At 34.6% G+C, this 27,078-nt stretch overlaps 3 protein-coding genes across 19 annotated transcripts; all 3 read right to left on the bottom strand.

Moving 5' to 3' along the window:
• On the bottom strand, positions 1,977–15,858 carry LOC109356513 (zinc finger BED domain-containing protein DAYSLEEPER-like). Of its 17 annotated transcripts, none has more exons than XM_019599851.1 (4): positions 15,682–15,858; positions 13,707–14,495; positions 13,476–13,640; positions 1,977–5,193 (listed from the first exon to the last, which is right to left on the bottom strand). In XM_019599851.1, exons 2-4 carry the CDS (start codon positions 14,481–14,483, stop codon positions 2,122–2,124), a joined length of 4,014 nt encoding a protein of 1,337 aa, XP_019455396.1. In that variant the 5' UTR covers positions 14,484–14,495; positions 15,682–15,858; the 3' UTR covers positions 1,977–2,121. The 17 variants fall into 17 exon arrangements, with proteins under 17 accessions (XP_019455396.1, XP_019455392.1, XP_019455393.1 ...); XM_019599847.1 differs by having other exon boundaries at positions 13,476–13,508; positions 13,542–14,495; positions 15,682–15,857; XM_019599848.1 differs by having other exon boundaries at positions 13,674–14,495; positions 15,682–15,857.
• On the bottom strand, positions 5,795–6,770 carry LOC109356514 (thymidylate kinase-like). The gene is made up of 2 exons (XM_019599864.1): positions 6,538–6,770; positions 5,795–6,216 (listed from the first exon to the last, which is right to left on the bottom strand). The coding sequence occupies exons 1-2, from the start codon at positions 6,573–6,575 to the stop codon at positions 5,841–5,843; spliced, it is 414 nt and encodes a 137-aa protein (XP_019455409.1). The 5' UTR covers positions 6,576–6,770; the 3' UTR covers positions 5,795–5,840.
• LOC109355791 lies at positions 17,750–23,735 on the bottom strand. Its single transcript, XM_019599010.1, has 9 exons — positions 23,036–23,735; positions 21,672–21,962; positions 21,328–21,541; positions 21,037–21,146; positions 20,755–20,954; positions 19,675–19,778; positions 18,809–18,999; positions 18,508–18,707; positions 17,750–18,135 (listed from the first exon to the last, which is right to left on the bottom strand). The coding sequence occupies exons 1-9, from the start codon at positions 23,295–23,297 to the stop codon at positions 17,902–17,904; spliced, it is 1,806 nt and encodes a 601-aa protein (XP_019454555.1). The 5' UTR covers positions 23,298–23,735; the 3' UTR covers positions 17,750–17,901.

The raw sequence follows: 27,078 nt of genomic DNA, 5'->3' as shown, positions 1-27,078 counted from the left end.
TCATAGAAAATTGTTGCCACTTGCTATAATAGCAAAGAGCATACTGAATTTCATAGAAAGTAGAAATTTTGTAGCACTAACCAGGAAAAGTTATGAAGGTGAGATATAAAAATGGAAAAGTAAAATTAATCAAAGGATGAAGATAAAATAGGAAGAAAATTTTGAAATTTACACCATTAGTCAATATATGATGAATGGTTGAATTTAATGTTATATAAGTTTATTTATTTTTCGGTGGAATGTTATATAAATTTATTTACACTCTGCAAATGGAACCCTCCTCGTCTATCAATTAAAATTTTACATTTCAATTTAGTGAAATTTAAAATTGTATGATCCGTATAACAAGAATTTTTTTATGCTCCCATAGAGAACAAGACATTTGATTTAAATACCAGTGTGGCACATTTAGAATTTTTATTGGAATACGAGAGGAAAAAAATATTTTTATTTATTTAATTTGAAAGTAATACAAATTTGGCCCCTTTCATTTTTTGGATACCATGTGTTATAATATGGGCCAAGTACTAGAGTGTTCAGTACATGAGAGAATCTCAGTCACATAGTATCATTTCACTCTATCAATTATTTTATTTTATCAAGATCATATAAAACTATCCTGAAATTTTAAAAATTAAAATGACTTAAATCTTACTTGAGATATATTAGGTTACAAAATAAACTGAATAAAATAGTCGTATCCATTCAGTGAAATGTTCAATTTAATTAATTATGAAATTTGATAAACTACTTTACAGTAAAGCTAAAAGAATTAAACTAGAATTGATGAATTATATTAACATAGCAAAATACATAACTTTTTTATGAAAGGCCCCCGAAATTTTAGACAAATGTTTTTCCATGATAGGAACTTATTCTAAAAATAAAAATAGAGAATTAACCTAGTATTACTTGGAAGGAAATAACAACCTCCCACTCCAACAAGCCTTTTCTTAATAAGGTATGCATAATAAGATGAGGCACATATACATCAATGATTGAATTCACCATAATTCTTTCATAAATTCATAAATTATATTTATTGTCAAAACATTGGTCTCAAAATATTTCCTAATTGTTTCTCCTATCACTTTTCTTGACCCCTATTCCTCTAAATATTGGACATAACAATGTCCTCAATCATGTCCAAACCACCTAAGACACAATTCTACCACAGTCTAAATACTCCAACTTCCCCCTAATACATTTACTTTTAAGATTAAAAATATATACACTAACAGTGTAAGTATCTTTTATACAGTTAATAAATCATCCACTACTAATTTATTAATCGTTATTGACTCTCAAACAAAAGTAATACAAATCAATGGTAGATGATGTGCTGACAGTATAAATAAATCTACATTGTAAGTGCACACAAATTTTAAACACTTTTAATCATATCTTATATAATGTAGGATTTAATATGTATACGTATAACTTTTTTTACACTGTCAACTCATCCCCAAAATGCTCACTGAAGCAAGCAAGACGTGGGATCTTACTATACTATTGACCTCTCATTTCCCGAAGCCGGAATAATATATTAGTCAAATGTCAAATAAAAATCATTAAAACCATAGATGGATGATATGCTTTCATTGTAAAAAACTTTATACTCATAGGCACATATATTAAACTCTATAATGTATCCATCCTCTAATACATTTACTTCTAATCATATCTTATATAATGTGACCAACAAGGAGATACTAAATGCATTGCTTGGGCCAGTGAAATAAATACCTGATATCTTATAAAGACCTCTCACTGCAGTGTGCTTTCTTTATTGTCAGCCACTGCTTTGAGGTACCTACCACTCCTCTTCTCTTTTCCTTTAGTCAAATGGATATAGTAATACACATCAAATCACAAGCCATGAAAGATAGAAAAAAGATTAATGGCAATTACGGGATCAAAATATTTCTTGTATCAAGGTCAAAAGCTCAGGTATTGTTACACGATAAAACGGAAGATAAGCTAATAGAAACTCAGAATTCCAGTTCAATTATCCAAATTAACATAAATGACAGAGATGATATAGTCTAATGGAGAATTATTAAGAACTAATGGGTAAGTAAAATGACACAATCTATTATACACCAGACAAACACCTAACATCTAGAATACCATTTTCACAAGGGCATTTGAAGCTTCAGCTGCTCCATATTGCATCCAATCTTTTGCACAAACAAGGGCCTCCACTGTCTCTGGCCGCAAAGAACTCCGATAATGATCCATCTCTTTGTTATTTGTATAAAACACAGAGTCAGATTGAACGGCAGAAACTGGAATAGACAATATATCCCGGGCCATCTTGGAAAGAGTAGGGTACTTGACTTTGTTTAGCTTCCACCAACCTAATACATCGAAGTTCGGAACTCGTGGCAACAGTGATTCTTCAAGATACTGATCTAGCTCAGACCTTGTCTGTTGGCTAGTAGTTTCCATGATGTAGGCATCGAAATCTGTAAGACCGTTATCTGACAATAGAGTACCTCCTGGGGATACCTCCATCTCATTGCTTCCAGCATTTCGTTCTTCGGCATAAGCAGGTGTTAGGGGAAGGGGAAGAGACACATACTCATGAAACAGCTCATGAATTCCATCTTCAACAAACTTGACATACTCATGAGCATTGTCACCATAGATCTTTGTGAAACTGAACTCAACAAGCTTCATCTTGAAACGAGGATCCATGACTACTGCAAGCGCCAAAACCAGACTACAATCTCTCCAGTACTTATCAATCCTTTCATGCATAATTTTATTGATGTTGCTAACAAAGGGATCTTCACTCATAACTGCACGACCAACATCTAAATGCAATTTCCAAACTTCATGAAAGAAGGTAATAGCAGTAGGATGAGTTGCTGCAGTAAGAATGTTTCCTGCATCAAAAAGGGGCTTCAAGTATGCACAAAGGGTCTCAACCAACTTCCAATCATGCATAGATGGGGCTCCCTTGTAATCAGGATCAGATGTGTCCAAACAAGAAAACACTTCTTTTAGCTCAGAAGCTGCTACGAGCATTTGATATGTTGTATTCCATTGAATTTGGTCATCAATAAAAAGGCTCTTTTCACTAGGAACCTGAAGTTGCTGCTTGAGCTCCATGAATTTTTCCTCATGTGATTCTGAAGTCTTCACATATTTTACACTATCCCGGACTTTATTGACTATGTCTTGTACAGAGCCCAATAAATCCTTTGCAACACTACTTAAAGTACGGGCAATGCAATTACCAACAAGCAACTGACCATTGAGGATATGTGGATTCTTGACAGAGAGTAATGGTCTGAGATTTTCAAGCGCAACTGCATTCATTGTCTGATTACAAGTAACAGAAAACAGCCTACCCTCCAAACCCCAATCAGAAAGGCATGCAGCTACAGAATGACTGAGTGCAGAGTCAGAATCCGGGTATGGTTCCATCACAACATTGAGAGTTCTCCTCTGCAACTTCCAATCATTATCTACAAAATGTCCTGTAATAAATACATAACCTAAAGATTGACTTGATGTCCATGTGTCCAGTGTCAGACAAACACGTCCTGGTAATCCCTCAAAATACTTCAAAAGGTTTTGCTTTTCCATCAAGTAAGTTGCAATACAATCCCCCTGGATAGTGTTAAAGGTCACCATTTTAAACTGGGGCTGGAGATTTTGGACAAATGCAACAAATCCTGGATGTTCAACCATGTGAAGGGGGTAATCATGCATAATGATCATCCTAGCAATCTCATGACGGCAATGATCTTGATCAAAAATGACATAAGGAGTGCTAGGGGATCTATAACGCCGCTTTGGTGGATCAGTAGTGTTGCCAGCCCCACTTCCCCTAGAACGTGGAGTGTATGGGTTCAGTTGATTATCCTGGCTACGCAGAATAGCTGAGCAGGTCCCCTTTGCAACGTGGCGTTTGAGGTGGCTGGTGCCAGCAACTTTTGAACCTGTACTATAGGCAAAAGTTTGTCGACATTGATTGCACCGTGCTCTTCTACATCCAGGACTGATTGCCTCTATTGAGAAGTGTTCCCAGACTATAGACTTCTTTTTCCTTCGCTTGCTTGGCTGTGTTTCTGGGGTACGTTCCTCAGTGTTCAGCGGCGTCTCAGCATTTATAATCTCATAGCTGGGCAGGGCATTAGAAACAGCTAGCTCATATTGTCCATGAGAATTGGCTAGCTGATTGTTGTGCATTGTTTCATTATTTTCAAGCTCATAATGAGTGAACATTTCAGAGTTGCCTATTTGATCATGGGACAAAGCTTCATAGTTAGCTAGATGATTGTTCGAAAATGCCTCAGAGTGGTTCAGATGATTGTTTGGCACTGACTCATAATGGGGAAGATGATTGTGAGATGTTTGATGATTGTTGGGCACTATCTCATAATGGGGTAGATGATTATGAGGCAACGGTTTTATGTCAGTTAGATGATCATCTGTAGGTAGCTCAGAACTGGGTGGCGGTTCTGAATGAGGTAGTGATTCAAGTTGAGGCAGCTGATCTTCAGGAATCATATGGAAATTTGTGAACTGATTATCATGAAGAGTTTCAGAATGGGAGTGCTGGTTGTTGGGATCCGTTGTAGAATTGGCCAACTCGTTTTCTGGAATAGCTTCAGACATGACCAGATCATCACAGGTTTGTGTTTCAGGCATGTTGGCCTCATCGTTGGGCTGTGTGTCAGACATGACCAGCTCATTTCTGGGCTGTGTGGGCACCTCATTGTTTTGTTGAATTTCAGACACATCTACCTCATTGTTGGGCTGAAATTCAGACACAACCACCTCATTGTTGGGCTGAAATTCAGACACAGGCACCTCATTGCTGATCTGAGTTTCAGAAACAACCACCTCACCACTTGTTTGATGAGCTTCGGAAACGACCATCTCATTGCTTTGATGACTTTCAGAAACAACCACCTCATTGCTTTGCTGAGTTTCAGACACAACTACCTCATCAGTGGGCTGAGTTTCAGACACAACCACCTCATCAGTGGGCTGAGTTTCAGACACAACCACCTCATCAGTGGGCTGAGTTTCAGACACAACCACCTCATCAGTGGGCTGAGTTTCAGACACAACCACCTCATCAGTGGGCTGAGTTTCAGACACAACCACCTCATCAGTGGGCTGAGTTTCAGACACAACCACCTCATCAGTGGGCTGAGTTTCAGACACAACCACCTCATCAAAAAATTTACTTCTCCCATTTTAACTTCATTTTTAATGCTATAGCTGATGTGGTATATATCCAATAGTACATAGCAAGAGCTCCTGAGAGCACATAAGAATCTCCTTATGCTACCCTCAGGACTCATGCTTGGCCATCTTACCTATAAGAGCATCGTGTGCAACATTGTGTAATACAACACCACAAGTGAAGCAACACAGATTACTTCTGATTATGAAAATCATATGTTCATATCATATCACATTTCCTGCTTCATACATTTCATTAAACGGTTGATTTAAATACCTTAAGTCATGGTATGTTTTCTATTTCCTGCTTTATACCCATAGTCTTCATAGAAGTTTCATTTACTTTTCCAGCTAGACATGGTCATGCATCAAACTTGCAGTATAATTCATCAAGAATTTGCTTTATTTAACTCATACTAATGTTTTACAAATCACTATCAGATTCAAACATAATCACAGGCCATGCATTACATTAACAAAAATCTAGAATGATACACATGACAGATCAATGTTTTGTCAATGAAAATGATTTACGATTGAACATTATGGCATCATTCGATCCATGTAGCCGACCTCACCTATTAGTATAAAGGTTTGGTTGTTGCTGTTGAAGTAAAAAAAAGAAAGCAAAATTAAAAGCTTACGAACCTCTTTTCCCATCGATTAGCGCTGAATAGGAGATGAATAGTGTGATCATCCAATTGCGATGCATTGGTAAGATATGCAGATAGCATTTGCCCAACATTAGTGGTTCTATCAGGAAATCTCCATAACTCAGCATGGATTCCTTGTCCCTCTAAATAGGACACTAGTCTGCTACACTGAGAAGACTTTCCGGAACGATCCAAACCTTCTAGGACAATCAATGCACCTCTACACTCCTTTTTGTTTCCCTCTATGCTACAATTAAGATTACTTGCCATTCTAATATGCCTAGGAAAACACTTAGAGGAGAATTTTACTTGAAAATTCAATGAATTCCTCAATAGTAATAATGATTTGAAACTCCTGAAAATGAAACAACAGTTCTTCTAAAGCAAAATTAGATTTTGAAATAATTACCAACTACCCACTATGCTTTATTCTTTATATGATAGATCTTGAATTAAACAATCAAACATTGAAATTAAAACTGAAAAGAAAAGAAAATTCAGATACTGGAACCCTATTTTGGACTGAGTGAAATTCAAACAGAGTGCAATAAAGGAACAACTTAAAAAATGGGGAAAAACCCAGAATCAATTTTTATATTATAACCATTGTATCAGGACAAAAAATGATTTTTAATCTGATTTAAAGTTAAAATCAAATTGTGGAAAGAATTCTTACAGTGACTTAGAAGCTGTGATACAAGTGCCATAGATCATATCCTCACCAAGCCCTTAAAGTGAATGAAAATAAATATAATTTTTTTAAAATTGAATATTTGCCAAAATTTAATGAGAAAAGTGTCAAAGTTTAATTTTTCGACATGTGATTATTGTCGACATTTTGGTGGGAAATTAGGGTTTAAGCTTTTTTTAACAAAAAGCTCCTTTGGCGGCTTTTTTGCTCTCAGTGCATTATTCTCATCCACTTTTCGCGCCTTTTCTTGAAATTATTTTGTGTGAAGACTGAAGAATGATATAAATTTAAACAAACTTCAATGTTTTATCTCGACAAATTTATCTAATATTGTTTTTACTTTTTAGTTCCTAGGTATTTTTTATTTTTATATATTTAAAAAATTGATTTTCAATATTGATGCGACTAACCCTATTATATAACATTTGTAATATTAATTAACTACAATTGTGATATTAACACATAATTAATATAACTAAAATCAAAATGATAATTTAGAAATTAAAAATAAAATTGGGAATTAAAATGTCTAGGCCATTAAACATGTTTTATTTAAAAATAAATAAAATAATAAGCAAATTGTTGAAAATTTATTCATTAAACAAAACATTTGATTAAAATATTTTTGATAACCAATAAAGTGTTAATATAATTATGTAATATTTCACTTGTTTATGAAATGTCATCCTAAATCAAAGTTTAAATATTTTATTCGAACGTGTTGGGATATAGTAAAGGGATAATACACTTTTATACAACAACAAAAAATATGAAATCACACCACTTGAAGATTCTTCTCATGTTGATTATTCTTTATACGTGTTAAATAATTCTACTTCTTCCCCAAAACCTAAACTCATCTTATTGAAAAGACAATTGTTCCACAAATATTGCATTAATATTCAACAAGTCTAACTGTAGTTATAAATACCGTACCGGCCGGTTCAACCGGAAAATTGGTGAATCGGACCCCTAACCGGTACGGTACAGGTGTTGAACCGGCCAAGTATCAAAACCGGTCAAAATTGGTGAATCGATCGGTATTTTACTAAACCGGTTGGTTTATACACACATTTTTTTTAAACTTAAAAACTCATTACAAGGTGGCCCATCTTTCCAACTCTTCTTCAACACTTCAAGGCACATGCTTCCAAAGCATACTTAGATTACACATTTTGGTTCCTAACATTTGTGTGTAATCTCAGTGATATTTGTGTAATCTTAGAGTAGTGTCTGAAGATAGGATTTGGTAATATTCATATAAGATAATTTTGACTTCTTGATGTTAAATGTTAAAACTCTAAATTTATTTGTTTTATAGAGTGAGTTGTGAAGTTATGTCATTTATTTATATTTTGTGGTTGATAAGTGATACTTTTGGATTGATATATGTTTTTTAATTTAGACTTTGAATTTGTTAAAGACTTAAAGTTGTTTATTTATGTGAATTTTGAGTAGATTATAAATATGGATTGTAAATTTGAGTATCTACCTATTTGGAATTTTTTTGTTATAGGTTTATATATATAAATATAAGTAGGTATGTCCGGTTTAACCGGCATGCATTTTAATTACTGAACCACTATACCACTATACCAGTACCCTGACCGGTTTGATAACCGGTACGGTTTTAACAACACTGAGTCTAAGCCACTTTCAAAATTCATATGATAACAATAATAAAAAATTCGTCAAGGTGACAATAATAGTCTGGGTTGAGTTCAGCTATCATAATAAAAATCCACATCTTCTAATCATAACGGTGTCATAGGTGAATGTCATTGTGTTTTGGTGAATCAAATATCATAGGAAAAATCATGATGTTCTTTTTTAATAGTAGTATAATAAAATTTAATTCTCTAGTGGGAAAGTAGTATAAAGTTGAAGGATCAATATCATAGAAAATTGTTGCCACTTGCTATAATAGCAAAGAGCATACTGAATTTCATAGAAAGTAGAAATTTTGTAGCACTAACCAGGAAAAGTTATGAAGGTGAGATATAAAAATGGAAAAGTAAAATTAATCAAAGGATGAAGATAAAATAGGAAGAAAATTTTGAAATTTACACCATTAGTCAATATATGATGAATGGTTGAATTTAATGTTATATAAGTTTATTTATTTTTCGGTGGAATGTTATATAAATTTATTTACACTCTGCAAATGGAACCCTCCTCGTCTATCAATTAAAATTTTACATTTCAATTTAGTGAAATTTAAAATTGTATGATCCGTATAACAAGAATTTTTTTATGCTCCCATAGAGAACAAGACATTTGATTTAAATACCAGTGTGGCACATTTAGAATTTTTATTGGAATACGAGAGGAAAAAAATATTTTTATTTATTTAATTTGAAAGTAATACAAATTTGGCCCCTTTCATTTTTTGGATACCATGTGTTATAATATGGGCCAAGTACTAGAGTGTTCAGTACATGAGAGAATCTCAGTCACATAGTATCATTTCACTCTATCAATTATTTTATTTTATCAAGATCATATAAAACTATCCTGAAATTTTAAAAATTAAAATGACTTAAATCTTACTTGAGATATATTAGGTTACAAAATAAACTGAATAAAATAGTCGTATCCATTCAGTGAAATGTTCAATTTAATTAATTATGAAATTTGATAAACTACTTTACAGTAAAGCTAAAAGAATTAAACTAGAATTGATGAATTATATTAACATAGCAAAATACATAACTTTTTTATGAAAGGCCCCCGAAATTTTAGACAAATGTTTTTCCATGATAGGAACTTATTCTAAAAATAAAAATAGAGAATTAACCTAGTATTACTTGGAAGGAAATAACAACCTCCCACTCCAACAAGCCTTTTCTTAATAAGGTATGCATAATAAGATGAGGCACATATACATCAATGATTGAATTCACCATAATTCTTTCATAAATTCATAAATTATATTTATTGTCAAAACATTGGTCTCAAAATATTTCCTAATTGTTTCTCCTATCACTTTTCTTGACCCCTATTCCTCTAAATATTGGACATAACAATGTCCTCAATCATGTCCAAACCACCTAAGACACAATTCTACCACAGTCTAAATACTCCAACTTCCCCCTAATACATTTACTTTTAAGATTAAAAATATATACACTAACAGTGTAAGTATCTTTTATACAGTTAATAAATCATCCACTACTAATTTATTAATCGTTATTGACTCTCAAACAAAAGTAATACAAATCAATGGTAGATGATGTGCTGACAGTATAAATAAATCTACATTGTAAGTGCACACAAATTTTAAACACTTTTAATCATATCTTATATAATGTAGGATTTAATATGTATACGTATAACTTTTTTTACACTGTCAACTCATCCCCAAAATGCTCACTGAAGCAAGCAAGACGTGGGATCTTACTATACTATTGACCTCTCATTTCCCGAAGCCGGAATAATATATTAGTCAAATGTCAAATAAAAATCATTAAAACCATAGATGGATGATATGCTTTCATTGTAAAAAACTTTATACTCATAGGCACATATATTAAACTCTATAATGTATCCATCCTCTAATACATTTACTTCTAATCATATCTTATATAATGTGACCAACAAGGAGATACTAAATGCATTGCTTGGGCCAGTGAAATAAATACCTGATATCTTATAAAGACCTCTCACTGCAGTGTGCTTTCTTTATTGTCAGCCACTGCTTTGAGGTACCTACCACTCCTCTTCTCTTTTCCTTTAGTCAAATGGATATAGTAATACACATCAAATCACAAGCCATGAAAGATAGAAAAAAGATTAATGGCAATTACGGGATCAAAATATTTCTTGTATCAAGGTCAAAAGCTCAGGTATTGTTACACGATAAAACGGAAGATAAGCTAATAGAAACTCAGAATTCCAGTTCAATTATCCAAATTAACATAAATGACAGAGATGATATAGTCTAATGGAGAATTATTAAGAACTAATGGGTAAGTAAAATGACACAATCTATTATACACCAGACAAACACCTAACATCTAGAATACCATTTTCACAAGGGCATTTGAAGCTTCAGCTGCTCCATATTGCATCCAATCTTTTGCACAAACAAGGGCCTCCACTGTCTCTGGCCGCAAAGAACTCCGATAATGATCCATCTCTTTGTTATTTGTATAAAACACAGAGTCAGATTGAACGGCAGAAACTGGAATAGACAATATATCCCGGGCCATCTTGGAAAGAGTAGGGTACTTGACTTTGTTTAGCTTCCACCAACCTAATACATCGAAGTTCGGAACTCGTGGCAACAGTGATTCTTCAAGATACTGATCTAGCTCAGACCTTGTCTGTTGGCTAGTAGTTTCCATGATGTAGGCATCGAAATCTGTAAGACCGTTATCTGACAATAGAGTACCTCCTGGGGATACCTCCATCTCATTGCTTCCAGCATTTCGTTCTTCGGCATAAGCAGGTGTTAGGGGAAGGGGAAGAGACACATACTCATGAAACAGCTCATGAATTCCATCTTCAACAAACTTGACATACTCATGAGCATTGTCACCATAGATCTTTGTGAAACTGAACTCAACAAGCTTCATCTTGAAACGAGGATCCATGACTACTGCAAGCGCCAAAACCAGACTACAATCTCTCCAGTACTTATCAATCCTTTCATGCATAATTTTATTGATGTTGCTAACAAAGGGATCTTCACTCATAACTGCACGACCAACATCTAAATGCAATTTCCAAACTTCATGAAAGAAGGTAATAGCAGTAGGATGAGTTGCTGCAGTAAGAATGTTTCCTGCATCAAAAAGGGGCTTCAAGTATGCACAAAGGGTCTCAACCAACTTCCAATCATGCATAGATGGGGCTCCCTTGTAATCAGGATCAGATGTGTCCAAACAAGAAAACACTTCTTTTAGCTCAGAAGCTGCTACGAGCATTTGATATGTTGTATTCCATTGAATTTGGTCATCAATAAAAAGGCTCTTTTCACTAGGAACCTGAAGTTGCTGCTTGAGCTCCATGAATTTTTCCTCATGTGATTCTGAAGTCTTCACATATTTTACACTATCCCGGACTTTATTGACTATGTCTTGTACAGAGCCCAATAAATCCTTTGCAACACTACTTAAAGTACGGGCAATGCAATTACCAACAAGCAACTGACCATTGAGGATATGTGGATTCTTGACAGAGAGTAATGGTCTGAGATTTTCAAGCGCAACTGCATTCATTGTCTGATTACAAGTAACAGAAAACAGCCTACCCTCCAAACCCCAATCAGAAAGGCATGCAGCTACAGAATGACTGAGTGCAGAGTCAGAATCCGGGTATGGTTCCATCACAACATTGAGAGTTCTCCTCTGCAACTTCCAATCATTATCTACAAAATGTCCTGTAATAAATACATAACCTAAAGATTGACTTGATGTCCATGTGTCCAGTGTCAGACAAACACGTCCTGGTAATCCCTCAAAATACTTCAAAAGGTTTTGCTTTTCCATCAAGTAAGTTGCAATACAATCCCCCTGGATAGTGTTAAAGGTCACCATTTTAAACTGGGGCTGGAGATTTTGGACAAATGCAACAAATCCTGGATGTTCAACCATGTGAAGGGGGTAATCATGCATAATGATCATCCTAGCAATCTCATGACGGCAATGATCTTGATCAAAAATGACATAAGGAGTGCTAGGGGATCTATAACGCCGCTTTGGTGGATCAGTAGTGTTGCCAGCCCCACTTCCCCTAGAACGTGGAGTGTATGGGTTCAGTTGATTATCCTGGCTACGCAGAATAGCTGAGCAGGTCCCCTTTGCAACGTGGCGTTTGAGGTGGCTGGTGCCAGCAACTTTTGAACCTGTACTATAGGCAAAAGTTTGTCGACATTGATTGCACCGTGCTCTTCTACATCCAGGACTGATTGCCTCTATTGAGAAGTGTTCCCAGACTATAGACTTCTTTTTCCTTCGCTTGCTTGGCTGTGTTTCTGGGGTACGTTCCTCAGTGTTCAGCGGCGTCTCAGCATTTATAATCTCATAGCTGGGCAGGGCATTAGAAACAGCTAGCTCATATTGTCCATGAGAATTGGCTAGCTGATTGTTGTGCATTGTTTCATTATTTTCAAGCTCATAATGAGTGAACATTTCAGAGTTGCCTATTTGATCATGGGACAAAGCTTCATAGTTAGCTAGATGATTGTTCGAAAATGCCTCAGAGTGGTTCAGATGATTGTTTGGCACTGACTCATAATGGGGAAGATGATTGTGAGATGTTTGATGATTGTTGGGCACTATCTCATAATGGGGTAGATGATTATGAGGCAACGGTTTTATGTCAGTTAGATGATCATCTGTAGGTAGCTCAGAACTGGGTGGCGGTTCTGAATGAGGTAGTGATTCAAGTTGAGGCAGCTGATCTTCAGGAATCATATGGAAATTTGTGAACTGATTATCATGAAGAGTTTCAGAATGGGAGTGCTGGTTGTTGGGATCCGTTGTAGAATTGGCCAACTCGTTTTCTGGAATAGCTTCAGACATGACCAGATCATCACAGGTTTGTGTTTCAGGCATGTTGGCCTCATCGTTGGGCTGTGTGTCAGACATGACCAGCTCATTTCTGGGCTGTGTGGGCACCTCATTGTTTTGTTGAATTTCAGACACATCTACCTCATTGTTGGGCTGAAATTCAGACACAACCACCTCATTGTTGGGCTGAAATTCAGACACAGGCACCTCATTGCTGATCTGAGTTTCAGAAACAACCACCTCACCACTTGTTTGATGAGCTTCGGAAACGACCATCTCATTGCTTTGATGACTTTCAGAAACAACCACCTCATTGCTTTGCTGAGTTTCAGACACAACTACCTCATCAGTGGGCTGAGTTTCAGACACAACCACCTCATCAGTGGGCTGAGTTTCAGACACAACCACCTCATCGGTGGGCTGAGTTTCAGACATGAGTGCCTCACCATTGGGCTGAGCTTCAGACATGAGTGCCTCACCACTGGGCTGAGCTTCAGACATGGCCACCTCATTGCTTTGCTGAGTTTCAGAAACAACCACCTCATTGCTTTGCGGAGTTTCAGACAGAAGCACCTCATCGTTTTGCTGAGGTTCAGAAACAAACACCTCATTGCTTTGCTGAGGTTCAGAAACAAACACCTCATTGCTTTGCTGAGTTTCAGACAGAACCACCTCATTGCTTTGCTGAGTTTCAGAAACAAACACCTCATTGCTTTGCTGAGCTTCAGAGAAAACCACCTCGTTGCTTTGCTGCGTTTCAGAAACAACCATCTCATTGTTTTGTTGAGTTTCAGACGCAGCCATCTCATTGTTTTGCTGAGTTTCAGACACAGTCACCTCCTTGTTTTGCTGAATTTCAGAGAAAACCACCTCATCGCTTTGCTGCGTTTCAGAAACAACTATCTCATTGCTTTGCTGAGGTTCAGAAACAACCATCTCGTTGTTTTGCTGAGTTTCAGACACAGCCACCTCATTGCTTTGTTGAGTTTCAGATATAACCACCTCACTGCTTTGCTGTGTTACATACACAACCCTCTCAACACTAGTCTGCAATTCAGAATTAACTGCCTGACTGTTCTGCACAGCCTCAGCATTAACTGGCTGGTTGCTAATTATGGGCTCAGAATTATCCGGATGATTGCTCGGAGATTCTTCAGAGTTGCCAGACTCATGGTTGGGCAGTGTCCCTGCCTCAGCACTAGTAGTCAGAGTATCAGAAGCGGTAACTTCCTTGCTAGCCTGTATTCCCGAATCGGACAGATCCTTGTTGGTCTCAGACTCGGAATTTTCGACATTACTGCCTGGAAGTGTTTCAGACTGGTCTATATCATTGCTAGGTTGACCATCAGCACTGATGGGGTCTTTCTTTACTTCAGGAGTCACCATCGCTTTGTCTTCTTCCAGGGTAGCAACCATCTTGTCTCAAACCTGGAAGACAAAGATAGTAAATAATTGTGAATGACAAATTGACAATCAAGAAATTTAGTCCAGACATGTAGATATAGTCCAAATATAGCACTATAGATATGAAGAAATATGTATATCATTACTGTATTAGGTATCAACACAAAATATACAGGGCAAAGAACACAAAGATGTATTGCACTAGTATGTTCACAACAAGTAAATGGTAAAGAAAAGAGAAACCCTGCTAGTGGTACTAAGGCTTGGTTGTTGTTGACAAAGAAAAGAGCTAAAGTAAAAAACTTCAGAAATAAAGGGCTCGTTAAGCATGTATAAATGCAACTGAAATAAGAAAATAGTGGAACTAAAATAAACGTAAAGGTGTTTAAATAAAATTTTACTCCCTGACTCCTAATAGTTTAATCACTATCTAGGTTTTGGTCCGTATAGTTTAAAAGCTTTGTTCTGAGTCCTTATACTTACAAAATTCATAGGAACTGTTCCCTACTTCATTTTGGTTTTGGCCACTAGTGAGGACCAATTCCCATTGATTTTGAGAGTATAAGTACTCAACTAGACTTGTAAAATATAGTGACCAAAATCAAAATAGTAAGATACTATGAACTAAAAATTATATTCAAACCTCAACATAACAATAACAACTCGATATATGGTACCTGTTCATGGTATGCGGTTTGTCACTTTTTACATTATTATTAGGAGCCTTTACCACAAACCTGACACATGGTATGTAGTACTGTAACTTCAGTGTGCAGTACACATGGTAAATGAGTGAACTAAACTATGATGACAAAAACACTAGAAAGAATTGTAAAAGTAGTATATCTAATACACATTAGTGTTGAAATTTGAAAGCAAAATTGTAAGTGCAACTAAATCTTTAACAGGATCACATAAAGATCAATATCCAGTAACTTTGCAATCCAATAACTTTAGTGTGTTCAGATCAAACTATAACACAAAAAATCAAAACAAACAAGCACTAGTTCACAAAGAATACTTAGTCAAAATAATGTGTATTTAAATATTTGAAACACAGTGATGGATCTATAACATCACTGATCACAAAAACCTAATCGATAAACAACGTTCAAACCATGTAAACAAATAATTAAACAAATCAATTGAAAAATTCAAAAATCGAAAAAAAAGTAAAAGTGGAAAAAACAAAAAGTGTGAGAGATTATACCAACGAATTAGAACGGGAAAAAAGGAAAAGGCTGAGACGCCGAAGAGGCGCAGCGGAAGATCGGGCTTCAGGGCTTGACGGAGTGAGATCTAGGGTTTCGGAGAGAGAGAGAGAAATTGGGCTTATGAAATGTTATTGGACCTTTCAATTTTGAATAAGACTTGTTTGGGAGATAAGGTTGGTTGGTTCTTAAAACTATATCATTATTATAATTATTAGGGTATTACTTTTTCTTTTTTCTTCTTTTTTTTTAGTTTCTATTCTCATTTTCTCATAGTCTTAGCCCATTATGTTTTACAAATATAGTAGTGGTTTTTTAATTGGTCTTTTTGAGAGGAGTGAGTTTATGCATGTGTAGGGTATGTGAGGATAATAGCCCATCAAAAGTTTGGCCCCTCCGCTCCATAAATAGATACTTTTGCTTTTTCTTTTACACAAAAATAATAATGTGTAACGAACAATGTTACTTTTTCTTTTAATTATTATCGACTCCTAGAAAAAGTAATACAGATGAATGGTAAATAATGTATTAATTATGTATAATTCTTTACACTTACAATATATAGAAATTACAATTTTCTTTTATTATTAATGTAAATATACACTTAGCGTAATGATGCATTCATATTCTCTAGATGTATTCTTTATATGTGGCTATTATTTAATGTGATCCAACAAACTATTCTCACTTCCTTTTCCTAGAGAAGAACCTTGGATCTAATATGTATGGGGTGATCCAACAACCTACTCTCACTTACTTTGTTAATGAGGTTTAACAAAAGGCAAGAACTTTGTTAATTAGGTTTCACATTCAATAACTATTAATATGTTATTAGAGAACATAAATAAGATATAGAGAATAAAATATTTTTTCATATCAGAATATAAATTATTTCATCCTGTTACTAAAATCATGACATATGTTTTATTCGATCATTTTTTATATAAATATTTCTAAAAAATGAAGAAAAATATAATATGTCATAATTTTAATGGCGGAAATAGATAACTTATCTCTTGATATGGAAAGATACTTTGTAAAGATATAAATTCTTAAAATAAAATAGGACAAAACATAATTACATCTTCAATCTACTAATTCTTTTTTATAAAACTAAGTTTACTTATAATCGTATAAGTATAGATAACAATTCACCATGTCCCTTCGTTGCTACATAATTTTTTTAATAGAAATCTATCTTCACCATTTCATGGTTATAACTACTTGAATGGGATCACCTGTCCTTAAATGATGGTGTCCCCATATCCATAGTTAATAAGTTTTCTCCAAGTAATAATATAAATATGTTATGGTATATTTTAAAAAATTTCTTTTTAATTAAGTGTCACTTTTTCATTGGATTGGGATAAGAAATGGAGATAAGTGATCTTTATCCTATAACTATTTATCGGTTCAGCCTGTAAATTAGTGAATTTATCTTCGTAAGGATATGCCATTTATACTAATATGCAATTAAACCAATTAAAACTGAAAAATATTAGTTAAATTGTATCGTACCACTTAAAACCAATTTACACATTATTTTTTCTGTCCATATTTTCAAAATGATAGAATATGATTTAAACCTTAAACCTTATTAGTAATTTGTAACATGTAAATAATTGAATTATTTCATAAGTTATATGTTGCGAATAATAACTTTACCTATAAATTCATTATAATATATATAACTTAATTAATATGCAATTTAATTAGTGAATCACAAATTGAAATACTGTATTACTATTTTGACCCATATAATAACCCAAACTGTAATAATAAGACTTTAACATTCATCTTTACAAAGTCTAAGATGCATGTGCAACGTGTTTTTCTATGAATTTTAAAGTACATTTTTACATGTTTTGAATTTTAAAATTCAATTAAATCTATATATACTGATGTGAACAAAGTCATGTTATACGCAAAGTGCACAACTGAGAAACCCCTTTTTGCAATGGTATTTACAATAAAAAGAGAAGGGAAAACAACAATTATGTAATTTGTAACAAAGAATACATTTACAGTCTATGAAAAAAGGCAGTACAACGCACGACAATCCCATCAAATGAGATCTGGGAAAGGTAGATGTATATAGGCTTACCCCACAAGCAGAAGTACTATTTCCAAGATTTGAACCTATGACGTCTTGGTCATTAAGCTTCGATCTTAGTGTTGCATCAAGGTTCGCCTCCTCATGGAAGAAGATATTAATGAAATTAATTGTTGTTCAAAACAACATTGCCTACTTTTCGTCGACGTTTGGAACTTGATCTCCGATCTCCTTTACTGTGCCTCAGATTCCTCTTCATCTGAGGCCTATTAATAAGGGGAAGAGCAGGCAGCCTAGGAGGATGGATTACAACAACCGGAGGTAGAGGTGGAGGAGGCGGCGGAGGAGGAGGTGGCGAAGGAGGAGGCGGCATGTGCTCCAATATGTCTCTATGGTAAGTCTGATAATGTTAATCACAAACCAACAACATAAAATCCTCAATATCAAAGAACTAAAGGGAAATAGATATTCTAAAAGAAGTTAGATTACTCATCACAAGAACATAAATGCAGAGAGAACTTTCAAAAGGTTCACTAAGTTTGAGGCATTAGCACTTGACTCTATTATCTCTCGATCTACTACAGGCAAAGTTTTAAATTGCAGTTGCAGTCACATTAAATTTCCCACAACTACAACCATGGACACAACCAAAACCTCAGCGTTGCAGCCTCATTTACGGTTACGGACCTTAATTTAAAACCATCATTACCAGTTTAAACTATGAACATGTGAAAATCTAAACACAAAAACATGGCAAGATGCAAATACTAACCTGTATCACAAAGTTACGCCTTTCGCAATCCATAAACATGTTAATACTCCAATCAACTTTTGCCATTATTTTGTCTCTTACTGTGGAAAAGCTTAATTGGTCCCTAGAAGTAAAGCGATCAACTTCGTTGAACCATAAGCAGGTAAACAAATTCGTGATCGGAATGTGTTCTCTAATAATAACACAACCTTCGGGAACATCTGAGAAACTCGGTCATAGGAGATACTTCATATTAATATGGAGACAACAATTATAATGCATTTTACACATGCAGGCATGTATATATCAAATTTGTTCCTACCACTAGTTATAGGAAGCTTCGCCTTAGAGTAACGAGTTAAGCCATCGTGGTACTGATAAAATTGAATTTGCTGATCAATGGAAGCATTTTCATATTTCCCAGCCGCTTTGTTAGCCTCAGCCTCGACAAAAACATCGAAGCGTCTATAGTGTCTTGAAATTGCAAAAGTAGCATTTGTGCGCCATAAGAACCTGGATGAAAGGTAATGATAATGAAGATAGTGCACATATATAATCACAAATTGTTGTTGACATGCCTCCTCGTACATTTCATTGTAAAATAAAGCCAGATGATTAAAATGTCATACACACATGCAAATCGTTAAAAATGATGAAAACCACTAACTCGTGAAATAAAAATCCAAAAATATATTCGAGTTTGTCAAGCAAGCCGTGTGTTGCAAGGTTAGAGCAAGGGTTTATAATCATGTGTTGAAATTTCCTTTAACCATATCGGAGATGATATCTATGGCTTGTCGACATCTTATGTAGTGCATCAAATTGTGAAGGATGTGGTATGCACACATTCCGTCGAAGTTAAATATAGTAAAATCAAAATGGAACAAAATTAACAATCATGTGAACGGATGCAGATAATCGTTTAAGGAATAATGAACCCTCAAAATGATATGATTGATATTGAAATATATAAAACTTGTCAAATAAAAGCCAACTAAGGAAATCATACAATTTCACAACAGAACTTGGAACCAAACAATATCATTCTTGATTATCAAGTCTATATATGACAGTAAATATAAATTTGTCAAACTCGACGTATATGACAGTAAATATAAATTTGTCAAACTCGACAGACAAAAGGCTAAAGTATGATTAAATTTTAATAAAATGGACATGACATTTTACCTTTCAAGAACTTGGTATGGATCCACGACAAGCTCAAGCTTCCCATCAATCCATATTGAATATCTGACGTTGGGGAAGATCCTGTGCAAAAGAAGCTTCGGAATCTGCAATAAGTTAGAAGCATCATAAGAAACCATACATAATAAATTCCAACCTCATCAATTGTAGGTGGACTTACATTAAAAATTAAGTATCCGAAAATGTTAATTCAACTTCAACAAAATCATATCAGATTCTCCATTTTATCTAAAACACAAACTGTTCATCAGTCATACAAACTCATTATTCATTCTTTAATAGTCCTTTCCAATATGAACCCCTTTCCTTTTCAGCTTTCCTATAAGTATCGATTAGATTTAAGTTTTCATCTTACAATCTGCTTCACTACAAAACAGTTACCCCAATAATAATAAAAAATAAAGTATCTAAATGATATTTAAATATCAATAGATCATTTTCTTAAGGTTTGGAATGGGAGGCTCAGTTCATGCGCCGGTTTAACAAAGAATTGCATAGTCCAACTCCCTTCACTACAAAAACGCAAGTATCCCTCAAACAAAAGCCCTACTTTGGATAAGACACATGCATCGAGGTTGATATACGGTAGGAAAGAAAACCAAACTCTGCAGTTGACACACAACCCTCACACCCAGGATTGGACATTTGGAGCATGATTATGCAGCACTTGAATCTGTGAGTGCCCCAACGTCGGGATAGACTCTTATATCATATTAGAAATATAATTCTAATCTGACATTCTAACTCCAGCCTAAAATTTGGGTTATCAAGGGAGGATTTTCCATGTCATTATATACTCTTCATTAATCATACTCGATGGATGTAGAGGGTGAGCCTCGACACGAAAGTAAGGTTGTTTGTCTTGTGACTTATAGGTCATGAGTTCAAATCTTGGAAACAGTCTCTCCAATTGCGGGGGTAATACCATCCCCAAACCCTACTAGGTGGGAGCCTTGTGTATAGGACCACCCTATATACTCAATCAATGTGAGAAACAATAAACGACAAACAACATATGGTAAAAAAATTCAAGAAATGTGATGCAAAAAGTAAGCAATCAACCTTTCCATTGCGTCGGGCATCGGCATAAGGAGCATTACGAACAACAAATATTCTCCAAAATCCAACTCTCCTACTGCTATCCAAAATACTAGCATTCTTCATATACATTTCTGTTTCTTCATCAATGAACATGTAAAAAGGAATATTTTCCTTAGCTTCTGAACTAATGTTCTTGGGTTGCTGTAAAACATCATAGTTTCCTAGCATAAATGGAATGGAACTATGAGAAACAGAAAAAAATAAAAATTAGTATATATTGAATACATTAGCCATTAGTCATACCAAATATGGCAGATGCAACTATGACATCATGGTACTGATCTAAGACTAGGAGATCTTCCTCGTCAAAATCGAACCCTGTCTGGCGACCAGGTCTACTTCCTTTGGCAAATCTGATAAGATTTTATGTCAACCATGCAAAAGCATGTAAAAAGTAATAAAAAATGCATTCGATAAGGAAAATCTAATACTTGTAGGACACTAATGAGGGTAATTTAAACTTTTTGAATTCTTCCTGGAAATTAAACTTAAAATCGTGTGAAATTTTAAAAAAAATAACAAAAATGAACTAACCCACAATGCACTACCATGCTCTCTTTTATATCAAAAGCAGCATCCCTTTCTTCTAGAGAAGGGTATCCACCAAAATCGGAGCCACCTTGTGGTACACTTTTCATTGGATTTTCGTCATGCACATATGTCAAAGTGCGAAGCAAAGGAGACTCCGATGGTAAGCTTGGCATACTAGCTATAGCTTGCTCCACAGGAATATAACACACGGGGCATGCTGAAAGAGAAGAGAGTGCAAGCTTGATCGAGAGAATTAAAAAATGACGATCACTAAATAAGTATTGTTGGTGTATTTTTATCAAGTTAAGAATTGAAAACAAGGCCCAAATGGAAAATCAAAAACTCACGGCGCGGTCCAGGTCTTCTTCTACCAACTGGTGGAGGAGGAGGAAATGCCAAATGCTCACATTGATGGCTCAAAGTATGATAATATCCTTTTGTACTTTTAGAATTAGATGAAGTTGGTGGATGAGGAGCGGAAGGAGGCTGTGTTGACAATTCACTCATACTTGTAAATGAGTTCGTGCTAGCATAACGGATATCATGTGACTTATCTTCTACTCCATGAGGTTTAAAAATTTCATACCTAGTAATGGCATAAGATCGTGCATCTTCAATTTCATTGTGGATGTTGGCACCTTGATCATCAAAACACCAAAATCACATCATAAACACAGATTTTCAGCTGTAGATATTGAAGCATACGAAACTAAATACATGCACAAGTATAAGCAAAAGTCCTAGATGAAAGCAATATATTTTGAAGTATATCTCAACCAACTGATTTCAGCACTTAGGAAACACATTTCAAAGTATATCTCAACCGATATATCTTCAACTTTATTAAAAACATGTTTGGATGGAAAAGTTTGAACATAAAAAGGGGGGGGGGGATTTTAAGCAAATATTTTTTATCTGAGAATTTCTTAAATGAAATTATCGTGTAACTTACCAATTATGCCTTATTCCATTTTTTAAGCATTATAAAATTCTCTTAAATTAAAAATTAATAACTAACCATCCCCTACTTTTTCCCTCCAAACCCCTCCATTCAATCATACATTAATACCCCTAAGATGCATGAGATCATTGAAATGAGACTGAAACAAACTTCAAAATATATTATATCATTAGAGACAGAAACAATAAAACATATCCTACATGTACAGTTTCCATAATTCGACAATTGGTACTATTAGCTAATACTAACTCAAATAAACTTATAAATCAATAAATACATGATGTATGCCCAAGCATATTTCTCACTTACACTTCCAAGTCTGAATAAAAAACAACCAATTTTCATTAAGAAAAAAAGTCGTAAACCTTGCAAAGTGTAAAGCAACCAAAAATGAGAAACATAGGCAAGGTTAACTACAAGCAACATTGCCACCCTCCCTAAATGGAAATCTTCTATCCCACTTTTATGTATCATTCCTTTTTAACACCAATGAGAAACCATCAACCTTATTAAAAAACCCGACAACTTGTTTTCTAACTGAAGTTAATTAATGTTTTTAAATAGCTTACTGTTTTTCATTGGTGGCAAAGGTAGTAATCCATAATAGTCAATATAGAAGATTTTTGTTCATCTTCCCGAGCCCAAGGATGCAAATGCAGTGCTTGCAAAAAGGACTAATGAGAAATAAAAAACACAACAATCAAGCCTTATCCTACGATGTAAGGTTATATATACATGATTTGTCCAAACCTTTGTAAAGTGTAAAGCAACCAAATACAAAAACAGAAAGGCCAAGTGCAATCATAAGCAGCATTGCCACCCTCCCTCTTCCAAGGTGCCTGTAAATTGAACTGCAAACCTTCTCTTTCTCTCTCGGATTATAAAGGAGTGCCTTCGAAGGTCTACGAACTAGGCCGGGCAACAAGGCAGCCGGCTGCAAAATGTTGCCGTTTTGCAATTGCTGCAATGACCCATTGCTTCCTGTTCGTAGACCCAATAACACTCCCGTCATTGTTTCACCTTCAAAACCTTTATTTCAACACTCACCACGCATGTTTATGAATCCAATTATTCCTAAAAAACAAACTTTGAATAATAATTTGATTAATTTACTAAAATAAACACTGCCTTTGATCCTTAATCGCTTCAAATCCACCCCAAAAGTTCTCAATTCACATTTTAGAACGTTTAAAAGAGCAATGATTCGTTTGAGTAGCTCCGGTTCATGAGAGGCTATGGGGATTGAAACCCATGATTGATTTGAGTTGGTGAAGGGAAAGGAAGCATCAAAATTGAAACTTGATCGGAAAAGGGAATGTGGGTGTTGATGTGAAGTGGTGGAACGACAAACTCGGCGTTCGACATTGGGTATGGAATCGGAGATTGGATTTAGAAGAAGAAGATAGAGGCATGCCGTGAAAGGAGGGAAGAGACAAAAAGCAATAAAAACAATTATTCTTAATTTATGGGTTGAAAATTAGAATGAATCTAAGACCAAAAGGTTGAAAGATAGAAGTGTCAGGATTTAATTTAAGTTTAATAAGCAAGTATTCATAAGACATTGTTTTTTTAAGAATGTCAAAAATGATAGTTTATGTGATTGGTTTATCTAATATATTTTCCCTGATGTAAGATGATTCACTTATTTAAGAGTAAAATTAAAAAATCTTATATATTTTAGTTATTTATTCTACGGAAATCTAATAATTTAAATTAATAAATAGATTTGAACTATTAAATTTCCTTGAAATAAAAAGCTAAAACATGAAGTATATTTTTTTAACTTACTCTCAGAAAAAATGAATTTTCTATCTTTTTCAATACATAGTGTTTTTTTCAAAAACGGAAAAAAAAAAAAAAACATGTATGTATTTTTATGTTCTTTTGTTTTTCAAAAAATAAAGTTTTATGGTCATATTATTTTTCCCCCTAGATAGATGATGACCAACAACCAACCTCTCATATTTTCTTTTCATCAATTTTTTTGTACTATCATTAATATTTTCTCACTTTTTTTTATAAGACTAATCACATTTTTGAAGTTTGTGATTGTCCCTCCAATAAGTATCACTTCCAGGAATTGAACTCTAAACATTTGGGATCCTTTAATGATTTGAAAGCAAAAAGTTGGATTGTCATTTTTCTCATACATTGCTTTTAGAACCCACACATATGATTTTTGTTTTCCATATGTAACCTTATGTCACATATTGTAATACCATGTGAAAAAGAGATAGATAATAGTCTAGTAAAAATATGAATTATCAACTCTAAACCAATATCATATAAAATGAATATTTTGGTACAATAAACAAATAATTTGGTGATGGGAAGTAATTTAAGTGATAGTTCGAAATGATGTTGAGAAATAGTGATGAAGAAAAATAAATGATAATTAGAATATGATAGCAATGGTGAATGTTTTTTTTTAAAGTGATGTAATCTTTTTTTGGTACTAAAATTGGGTCATGAATCTTAAAGAGCGGAGGTGATCTTAATTTATTGGTACTTTCATGGGCCAAATATTTTGAATGGGCCGATAGGCCTTTTAGTGTGATTTCTCCAAAAACAAGTCCAAAGATTGCTTTTTGCATGCTTTGTTGTCCCAAAAAATGTGTTGTTTGTTATGATTTGTTGAAAAATATATTTAAGTTGAAAAGTTTAATAATTAAATATTGTTTTGGTCAATCACAACAACTGCTACATGGAGTGAAACATTTTGTTGGACAACAAATGTAGTCCAATGTTGAGTAACCTGAAAAGTTCAAATGTTGAATTAAAAATACCAACAAATCTATTTAACTATTGTTATAATATATTATAATATGTACCAATTGATGCTTCGGTATATTTGATGTATTCTATTAATGTGCTACTCTTCCAAGTGCATGCATATATATTTTCAATAAACTCTTATTTCCACCCAACCAAATGCATATATGCATGGCATCTTAGGAGTTATACAATCATGAAGAATTATACCACTGGCTAGGGTACATCATAGGAGTTAAACTAACAAAAAAGAGATTAAGTTTCTTGATCATTTATTAATTATTTCTTCAGGGAAGCTTATTCAAACTACTATATGATATCAACGAGATGTTGGTTGAGTGGTATAAGGCTCCATTAGATCTCATATATTGTACTAGGTTAAATATTTTATTCCTGATAGCGACATTTGTTAGAAGATACAATTACGTCCCCTAAGAGATTAGATAAGGCATTCGTTATATAAAAAATTGCTATGCAATCTTCCAAGTACTACAATCTCTTTGAAAATTATCAATTTCCTTTTTGCTCTATATTTATGTAATTTTTGTGTTGAATGATCGAATTTCCTTTTAGGTTAATGTTGTGGGTGTTTATGGAATTCAAGGAATTCTAAGAAGAAGATGATGAATTCAAAATATAGAAGAGGAATTCTTATGAATTGAAGAAAAGAATTCGAACAATCTTATTCAGGTGGCCAAGAATTGTAAGAAATTATAATATATGAGAGAGAAAAGAGAAGAATTGTGAAATATTTCTAAAAATGGAAATTAGTTCTAACTAACAATTGACAATAGTTATTTATAACCTAACTGTCTAAGGCAATTTACAATAATACCCCTTGTAACCGAATTAACCATATCATTGCCCATCCCTTAAAAACATTCTTGACCTCGAGAATGGAAATGCGGAAATCTTTTGCAAGGATCATAGTAAAATTCCCATGAAGCATCTTCCACCAATTGGTGCTTCCACTTAACTAACACCTTGGTCACTGCTTGGCATCTTCGTTTGACAGTGATTCTGTTCAGAATGAGCTCAAGTTCCTTAGCATTAGGTTCATGAGTTGCAATGGAAGGAATGATTGCATAAGTAAGAGCTTGTCCCATATGTTTTTTAAGTTGAGAAACATGGAACACATGTGAATTTTAGCATGATCAGGGAGTTGCACCTTGTAAGCCATTGAACCAACCTTACTAAGAATTGGGTATGGACTAAAATATTTAGGAGCAAGCTATTCATTCACCCTGGTTGCAATAGAAATCTGTTTATAGTACTGCAGTTTGATGTACACCAAGTCTCCTTCATGAAACTGCATGTCACTTCTATGCTTATTTGCCATTTGCTTCATCCTATCTTGAGCTCTTCGAAGATGGAACTTAAGCACCTTCAACATATCTTCCCTTTTAGCCAAACTCCTATCTACCAACTGGACTTTTGACTCCCCTGGTAAATAAGGCAAATGCGATGGAGGAGGTTGACCATAAACCACTTCTTAAGGAGTAGTTTGTATTGCAGTGTGGAATGTAGTATTGTACCACCATTCAGCTAAGGGCAACCAGTTTGACCACTATCGAGGCTTGTCTTGTCTGCATACATACATCTGAGATAGGTCTCTAAATATTTATTCACAACCTCAGATTGTCCATCAGTTTGAGGGTGATATGAAGTTGAAAGATGTAATTGCACCCCTTGAAAAGCAATGAGATCTTGCCAAAACTTGCTAATGAACACTAGATCTCTGTCACTTGTGATGGAATCTGGAAAACCATGAAGCTTAAAGACATGATCTATGAAGGCTTGGGCTACAATAGTGGCAGTGTAAGGATGAGCAAGTTGAATAAAGCGAGCAGCCTTACTCAACCTGTCTATTACAACAAATATAACTTGTTTACCATTAGAACTAGGTAGACCTTCAATAAAAACATTGTAATATGTTGCCACACATGTTCAGGTATGGGTAAAGGCCGGACTAACCCCAGATAAGCAGAAGTATCATATTTTCACCTTTGGTAGATAGAACA

This window comes from Lupinus angustifolius, chromosome LG09 (assembly GCF_001865875.1).
Source record: "Lupinus angustifolius cultivar Tanjil chromosome LG09, LupAngTanjil_v1.0, whole genome shotgun sequence".
NCBI classification, from domain to species: domain Eukaryota; kingdom Viridiplantae; phylum Streptophyta; class Magnoliopsida; order Fabales; family Fabaceae; genus Lupinus; species Lupinus angustifolius.
The sequence above is the reverse complement of the archived record's forward strand: the minus strand, read 5'-3'. Positions and strand labels throughout refer to the sequence as shown.

What these genes read in the sequence shown, in the direction of transcription:
- LOC109355791 (XM_019599010.1), bottom strand. Translation starts at nt 23,297, where the DNA reads ATGACGGGAGTGTTATTGGGTCTACGAACAGGAAGCAATGGGTCATTG. An exon ending in CCATACCAAGTTCTTGAAAG is followed by an intron (nt 19,000 to 19,674) that starts GTAAAATGTCAT and finishes CCTTTCATCCAG; the next exon opens with GTTCTTATGGCGCACAAATG. An exon ending in GGCGTAACTTTGTGATACAG is followed by an intron (nt 18,136 to 18,507) that starts GTTAGTATTTGC and finishes TAACATTATCAG; the next exon opens with ACTTACCATAGAGACATATT.
- LOC109356514 (XM_019599864.1), bottom strand. Translation starts at nt 6,575, where the DNA reads ATGATCTATGGCACTTGTATCACAGCTTCTAAGTCACT. An exon ending in ATCACAGCTTCTAAGTCACT is followed by an intron (nt 6,217 to 6,537) that starts GTAAGAATTCTT and finishes TTTCATTTTCAG; the next exon opens with GAGTTTCAAATCATTATTAC.
- LOC109356513 (XM_019599845.1), bottom strand. Translation starts at nt 14,483, where the DNA reads ATGGTTGCTACCCTGGAAGAAGACAAAGCGATGGTGACTCCTGAAGTA. An exon ending in AAACTCAGCCCACCGATGAG is followed by an intron (nt 5,194 to 13,475) that starts GTGGTTGTGTCT and finishes TTTTTTGATGAG; the next exon opens with GTGGTTGTGTCTGAAACTCA.